The following is an 8,160-nucleotide window of genomic DNA, read 5'->3' as shown; positions in this document are numbered from 1 at the left end:
GAGCTTAAAAATCATACAGAATGATTTTTTTTGAAAATGTAAAAATGCAGAAAGTTGTGTGTGTGATGTGTAGGTTTAGGGGTCGGGTTAGTGTAAGGGGAGAGAATATACAGTTTGTACACTATAAAAAGCATCACGTCTATTGAGAGTCCCCACAAAGATAGTGAACCAGACGTGTGTGTGTGTGTGTGTGTGTTGGGGGAATGGGGAAAACAAGCTTTTATATCCTGAATGAAATGACATTCACAGTCCATTTCACTTCTGTAATGTGATGAATTTCCAAGTGAAAAAAAAAAAGATCTTCAGGGAGGAAAAACATGATTTTATTCATCAGGTGGTGAAAAGTGTTTCTACATGACAGGAAGTTGAATAATAAGAGGTCTCGATATGACATTGGTTGAAAAGGAAAGTCATTTCCAAGCAGGTTATTACTCTGTGATGAAAGATGACCAGACAAACAAACGCTTTACAATAACATGCACCAGAAATGTCTTATTGTTAAGAAAGAAAGTAAATGCAAATGTGTTTTTTTGTTTAGTATCATATTTGATGCATCAGGCTTTTATGGCTCATATGATATAGAGAGAATATGGAGCTCAAACTCAGATCATTTTTATTCAGAGGCACAAACTGAGCAAAAATATGCAATTTAGTGCAGATGCTGATATTTATACGGACAAAACATACTGATGAGACTCTATAATAGTAGAGCAGACTATTTTAATTGTGTTTTTATCTGATTGTGTGCTATTGATTGCCCTTTTAAGAACACACACACACACACACACACACACAGTTGAATTAGTTTTGTTTTGAGGGCCCTTTAAGGACACGGACACACATACACATACATTTGCGCATTGTTGAATGACTTATCTTGAGACCCCTTTAGGGACACGGACATCCACACACACAACACACACATTGTTGAATGACTTTTATCTTGAGGCCCCTTTAAGGACACACACACACACACACACACACACACACACATACAGAGACGCAGGTGTGCTGTAACAGCTGTTCTTGAGAAAGCCCGTTAATCACGCTAATGAATCTTCCGGAAACATCCATCACAATGCAACTCTAACGAACACACACACACACACACACACACGGACATATTCACTGCTAAACACATGAACTAAACAGATTCATTAATGCCTCGTGATTAAGAGTCAGTGTCTGTGTTTCTCAGTGGGTTTGTTGGGTCTGCTGAAGTGGAGGACTCGTCCGGAAATGCTGAAACAAAACCTGCAAGAACTCAAACTCATTGATGGAGAGGAGGTTGTGAAGGTGTGTGTTGCACTTAAATTACACATGAGCATCTGTAGCTCAGTATGCACAATAGTTTATGAGTGTGTGTGTGTGTGTGTGTAGTTCCTGCAGGACACCTTGGACGCCCTGTTCAACATCATGATGGAACATTCTCAGACTGATGACTACGATATTTTGGTGTTTGACGCTCTGGTAAGCAGACACACACACACACACTCACTCTCTCTCTCACTCGCTCCCTCACTCTCACTTTCACTCACTCTCACACACACTTGGAAAAACAATGGTTTAAATGGGGTTTTTGCAGAAGAATCATTTTTGGTTCCCCAAAGAACCGTTTTTTCTTAACCCTAAAACCGTATTCTGGACGATTGTGGGCAAAATAGTTTTGATTTATTTTTAATAAATACTTCCCTTGTTCTGAGCGGTACAAGACTTGGCTACTTTTCCTAAGTTTGCCTCCTGTACACACACAATTTTTTTTTACTCAATTCTACAATGTTAATCTTGTATTTGGGTCAAAAATGGGCAGCCATAGAAATGAATGGGAAAATCTGTAATTTAGAGCATTCAAAAATAAGCCAAAATAACAGCAAAGTCACTTCATCTTTAGGTTTTAGCTCTGAGAACTTATGGGAATGATATTTTAATGTAGTTAAAAAATAAATAAATAAATAAAACATAAAAATAAGCATAATTTACATAGAAAATATGGTCCTTTTTGAAGTAAATAAATTCAAAAATACCCCCAAAATAAAAAAAAACACCATAAATGGATAGACAAAACTTTATCGAAGACAATGATATAACATTTATAATAAATAAAAATAAGGATCACACCTGAGTCCTCTGTGCCCACATTTGTCCACAATTACAGGATTAAGGGCTATAAAGTCAATACGGTTTGATGGCTACTGTGAAGAATGTTTTAATGAACCTTTTCTTGCAATTAAAAGGTTCCATGGCCGATAAAGGTTCTTTATGGGACCATCGATACCAATAAAGAAGTTTTATTTGTAAGAGTGTAATTTTAAAGACTTCTATTGTGTTTATATAAAGGATGACTAACCCAAACCCTGCAAGAAAACTGAAAACCCATTATTTACTCTATTTATGAATCATTTTTCTAAACGAGGGTGACTATCACTTCAAATAACAGATTCTAGTCCCTAAATTATAGATAATGAGAATATAAGAATAAACAAAGACAGAAAGATTTGTTTTCAATGATTTAGAACGACTGTTATAATTAATGCATTGCAGATGAGTCTCTCTCTCTCTCTCTCTCTCTCTCAGATCTATATCATCGGTCTGATCGCCGACAGAAAGTTTCAGCATTTTAACACTGTGTTGGAGGCGTATATCAAACAACACTTCAGCGCCACGCTGGCTTACAAGTGAGTCAAACGCTCTTCATTCAACACTAGATGGCAGTGTGTGTGTGTGTGTGAGCCTCGCATGTACATGAATCTGTTGCACATCCTCAGATACATGCCCAATTCAATTGATTTCCACTTTTCAAAGTGACCCATATCTGCATTTACACTATATGCTTAGGCTAAAAAAAGTCACGATTTGTAATAGACGCAGATGATTTGATAAAATAAGCTTTTGCTTTACGGACATCTTTAAAGGTCAGCAAGAAATCGGGTTGAGCCTTCGTCCTCCGTCGCACCATTGAAAAGAGTCATGTGATCGCAGTTGAGTCGACGTCGTTCGTCACCGTCACCCTGTCAATGACATATGACTCGCATTGATATCCGGGAACACATGGCAGATGGAAATGCATGTATGATTTATAGCAGATTTATTTCCACACATGAAACCAATCTGAGAATATCAGAATCCATGCGCCACACGTTCGTGGATCATATCCACCCAGAATTGGGTCACTTGGACCATGTAACAAATAAGGTAGTGAATAAATGATTAAAAAGGACCTATTATGCCCTTTTTTAACGTCTTGATGTTGTTTCAGGCTCTACTCAAACAGGTTTTCATGCTTGAACACATTATTTTCCTCTTTATTGCGGCTTCTCTCTTCCCAGTCTGTCAGTAACACTCTGTCTCTATGAAGCCCCGCCTTCTGAAAGCACACTGTGCTCTGATTGGTCGGCTGGAGCAGTGTGTTGTGATTGGTCGAGTGCTTCGAGTGTGTTTGGGAAATGTCCCGCCCCTTTCCATAATCGCCAGTTTAACACACTACTAACTAACTCAACCAGGCCCCGCCCCTTTATTATTATAATGAGGAATATTGTGACGTGTTCGTTCCCGGGAGAAACTCAAGACTACAATGGAGGCGTTTCAGAAACACTGACACTCATATAGAGAAGAACTGTGTGTGTGACTGATGCTCAAACATCAACATTTCACACTAAAGAAAGATAAACGGTTAAAAAGCATAGAAGATGAGATCGTCATAATAGCATTTCTGTTGACATACAGCGTTAGTCGTGTGTTCTAGTGAATTTGTGTGTTTCAAAGTATCTTGATTTTGTAGTTTAATTCATTTAGTTTAAAGGGTTAGTTCACCCAAAAATGAAAATTCTGTCAGTATTTACTCACCCTCATGTTGTTCAACCCCGTAAGACCTTCGTTCATCTTCAGAACACAAATTAAGATATTTAAGATATTAAGATCGCTCCTGCATACAGTCCATAGGCTTCTTGAGGTACTGGCTCTTGCTGTCCCCGAAAAGTCATTAAAGACATCGTTAAAATAGTCCAAGTGACTACAGGGGCTCAATCTTAAGTTTATCAAACGACGAGAACACTTTTGTGCGCAAAAAACAACAAAAATATCGACTTTATTTCAACGATTCGTTTATTTCTCCCTCTGCGCGAGTCAGGTTACTAGTTTAATAGCGTAAGCTTCTGTTATTGTACGTCACACGCATCACACACATGACCAGCGTCGGCCAATAGTGAGTCTACGTGTGACGTAGCTCTACGCAATCACACTACGTTAACTGACTACAGGCCCATGGCGAAGGAAGTGAATAGTTGAAATAAAGTTGTTATTTTTGTTGTTTTTTTGCGCACAAAAGTGTTCTCGTCGTTTGATAAACTTAAGATTGAGCCCCTGTAGTCACTTGGACTATTTTAACGATGACTTTAATGACTTTTCGGGGACAGCAAGAGCCAGTCCCTCAAGAAGCCTATGGACTGTATGCAGGAGCGATCTTAATATCTTAAATATCTTAATTTGTGTTGCGAAGATGAACGAAGGTCTTACGGGGTTGAAACAACATGAGGGTGAGCAAATACTGACAGAATTTTCATTTTTGGGTGAACTAACCCTTTAAGTTATTTAGAGAATTATTGTTGATTACTGTTGATCACTCTCTCCATCTCGTTGTGTGTGCTGCAGGAAGTTGATGTCCGTGCTAAAGACGTATCTGGATGTGTCGAGTCGAGGAGAGGCCTGTGAACCCATCCTGAGGACGCTCAAAGCCCTCGAGTACATCTTCAAATTCATCGTCCGCTCCCGAATGCTCTACTCTCAGTAAGTTTGTGCGATCCATTCTTAAAGAGAGACATTATGAACGAATTAGGAACACCAAACGAGACTCACAGACAGCATTAAAGGAGTAGTTCACTTTAAAAAGTCTTTTTACTCTCCCCCATGTCATCCAAGATGTCCATGTCTTTCTTTCTTCAGTCGAAAAGAAATGAAGGTTTTTGATGAAAACATTCCAGGATTTTTCTCCATATAATTGACTTCAATGGGGTCCAAATGGCTCCAGGTGCAAATGAGAGTTTCAGTGCAAACTGCAAACTGTTGAAAGGGCTTTAAACGACACCAGACGATGAATAAGGGTCTTATCAAGCGAAACGATCGCTCATTTAATAAATAAATAACAAAGTTGAAGTTTTATAAGCACAAATGCTCGCCTTGCTCTGTTCTGTGATGCGCGTTCATGACTCCCCTGTTCAAACTCGTTCATCAAAATGAACGAATCTTTTTTCAAGTCATTTCGTTCTAACCAAATGACTCGAAAAAAGATTCACTCATTTTCGAGTTTGAACAGAATAAAACCTTCCTCAAAAATATCACAATGAAGACTGTAAGAGAGATGTTGTCATGTGACCTCTGCATCTGTCATTTGATTGGTCATATTCTCATGGACGGCGTGTTGATTGTGTTTGAAATCGATTAATAGTGTAATACATGCTGCATACGACACAATATATAACTGTGTCTAGACTACTATAATTGTGAAATAATGTTTTAATAGTATGCTGATGTTAGTATTCTAACGTTTCCAAAAGCTCATACTACCATTTAAAAGTTTGGGGGCAGTAAGATCTTTTAATGTTTTTGTTCTGCTCATCAAAAATACAGTACAAACTGAAATATTGATGAACTAAAATAATCAAAATAACTGTTTTCTGTGCGAACATATTTTAAAATAAAAACAAAGTTTTAATTTTTAATTTTTCAGTGTCACATGATAATCAGAAATCATAATAAAATGACGATTTGATGTTCAAGAAAACATTTCTGATCATTATCATGTTGAAAATAGTATATATTTTTGTTGAGATGTTATACATTTTTTGTTCAGGTTTGTTCCAATACAATGTTACCTTATAGAAAGTTAATTACATTATAAATGTTGATCAGTTTTTAAAATCTTTAAACAAAATCTGACCTCAAACTTTTGAATGACAGACCTCATTATGTTTAATTAAGAAATTGCCATCCAGTTATTATTGTTTCAGATGTAAAAACGGCTATTTTGCATTTTTCTTCAATTAATTGTATTATTTATTAATAATTTATGTATTTTCTGAGTAAAATTTTCTGACTGTCCAATATAAACAGGCAACTGCCATTGATATATTCAATTTTGACACACTAGAAATGCAATACTGTATTTTTGTTTATGCAGAATATTTTTAATATTTTTTTTTTAATTCAGCTTGAGATGTTTTTGAAAACAGCGAGAAACCCAATGAGAAAGATCTGTGACGAGTAGTATATGCTAGTCCTCTATTCTGAGCGCAGTGTGTGTTTTCATTCATCTGAACGTGGGCTGAAAACACAACAAAACGCAGGCAAATGAAGGTCCAGCTGCTTTGGGCTGAGATTAAGGGCTCGTTTTTTAGGGGTTTTGACAGGGTCGCATGTCCTCCGGCACGCTCTGTCTGCGGCGTTTTGTCGAGGAGCGTTACAGCGATGGCTGACGGTCATTAAGGGCCCGTGTGTGATTGATGACTCTGCCTGTGGGGCCCCTGGATGCCGTCATCGAGCGGCACCGCAGAAACACACACTGTGGCTGATGCTCATTCACACTGTTCCTGTGACAGCTTCACACACAAACAGCACTGTATCAGTGTGTGCATTAAACAGCATATATAAACGTGTCAGACACTGAACTAGCTTTAGCTGGCTCTTCTGCTGCTCTGCTGTGAAGGTGTTCGAGGTAAAGTGGAGTTGTTAGTGTTTGTGTACTTGCGTTGTGTTACGAATGCTCGCTGAAGCGTCCGCGGTTCACAAACTGTGTGTGTGTTGTACAGTGTGTTCAGTCATCAGGTTTGTGTAGCAGATAATTGCATCATTAATTTGCCTAATAGTTTTTGATGCTAAAACAGCTGCTAAATGAATCTTAATGTGTGTGTGTGTGTGTGTGCGCTCACACTAATGACCGACAGGAGAGAGCAATAGATCTCTCTCACTGCAAACTGCATTTGATGACAATAAACGCATCTATCTATCTATCTATCTATCTATCTATCTATCTATCTATCTATCTATCTATCTATCTATCTATCTATCTATCTATCTATCTATCTATCTATCTATCTATCTATCTATCTATCTATCTGTCTGTCTGTCTGTCTGTCTGTCTGTCTGTCTGTCTGTCTGTCTGTCTGTCTGTCTGTCTGTCTATCTATCTATCTATCTATCTATCTGTCTATCGATTTTTCTATCTATCTATCTATCTATCTATCTATCTATCTATCTATCTATCTATCTATCTATCTATCTATCTATCTATCTATCTATCTATCTATCTATCTATCTATCTATCTATCTGTCTGTCTGTCTGTCTGTCTGTCTGTCTGTCTTCCTATCTGTCTACCCCTTTCTGTCTGTCTATCTGTCTATCGGTTTTCTGTCTGTCTATCTTTCTTTCTGTCTGTCTTTCTGTCCGTCTATCGATTAATCTATCTGTCTACCTTTCTGTCTGTCTGTCTATCAAGTTTTCTGTCTGTCTGTCTGTCTGTTTTGTTCCGATTTCTGTTCCGATTTTTCTATCTATCTATCTATCTATCTATCTATCTATCTATCTATCTATCTATCTATCTATCTATCTATCTATCTATCTATCTATCTATCTATCTATCTATCTATCTATCTATCTATCTGTCTGTCTGTCTGTCTGTCTGTCTGTCTGTCTGTCTGTCTGTCTGTCTGTCTGTCTGTCGATTTTTCTATCTATCTATCTATCTATCTATCTATCTATCTATCTATCTATCTATCTATCTATCTATCTATCTATCTATCTATCTATCTATCTATCTATCTATCTATCTATCTATCTATCTATCTATCTATCTATCTATCTGTCTGTCTGTCTGTCTGTCTGTCTGTCTGTCTGTCTGTCTGTCTGTCTGTCTGTCGATTTTTCTATCTATCTATCTATCTATCTATCTATCTATCTATCTATCTATCTATCTATCTATCTATCTATCTATCTATCTATCTATCTATCTATCTATCTATCTATCTATCTATCTATCTATCTATCTATCTATCTATCTATCTATCTATCACTCTATCGCTATATATCTCGCTATCTCTGTTTCTGTCTGTCATTCCATCCATCCATCTCATATTAACTAGTCTGTTTATCACAGTATGCTGATGCATCCT

General features: G+C 37.4%; 1 protein-coding gene across 2 annotated transcripts in view; it reads left to right on the top strand.

Annotated features, from left to right (window-relative positions):
• The window catches only part of dock2 (dedicator of cytokinesis 2), a 103,902-nt gene that overhangs the window by 17,635 nt on the left and 78,107 nt on the right, over positions 1–8,160 (top strand). For both annotated transcript variants that reach the window (XM_039654900.2, XM_039654898.2), the window contains exons 18-21: positions 1,199–1,296; positions 1,381–1,470; positions 2,575–2,675; positions 4,648–4,782. In XM_039654900.2, the coding sequence (XP_039510834.2) occupies positions 1,199–1,296; positions 1,381–1,470; positions 2,575–2,675; positions 4,648–4,782 (424 nt within the window). The remainder of the gene's footprint in view (positions 1–1,198; positions 1,297–1,380; positions 1,471–2,574; positions 2,676–4,647; positions 4,783–8,160) is intronic.

Source organism: Pimephales promelas, chromosome 9 (assembly GCF_988280905.1).
Source record: "Pimephales promelas chromosome 9, fPimPro1.hap1.1, whole genome shotgun sequence".
NCBI lineage: Eukaryota > Metazoa > Chordata > Actinopteri > Cypriniformes > Leuciscidae > Pimephales > Pimephales promelas.
The sequence above is the reverse complement of the archived record's forward strand: the minus strand, read 5'-3'. Positions and strand labels throughout refer to the sequence as shown.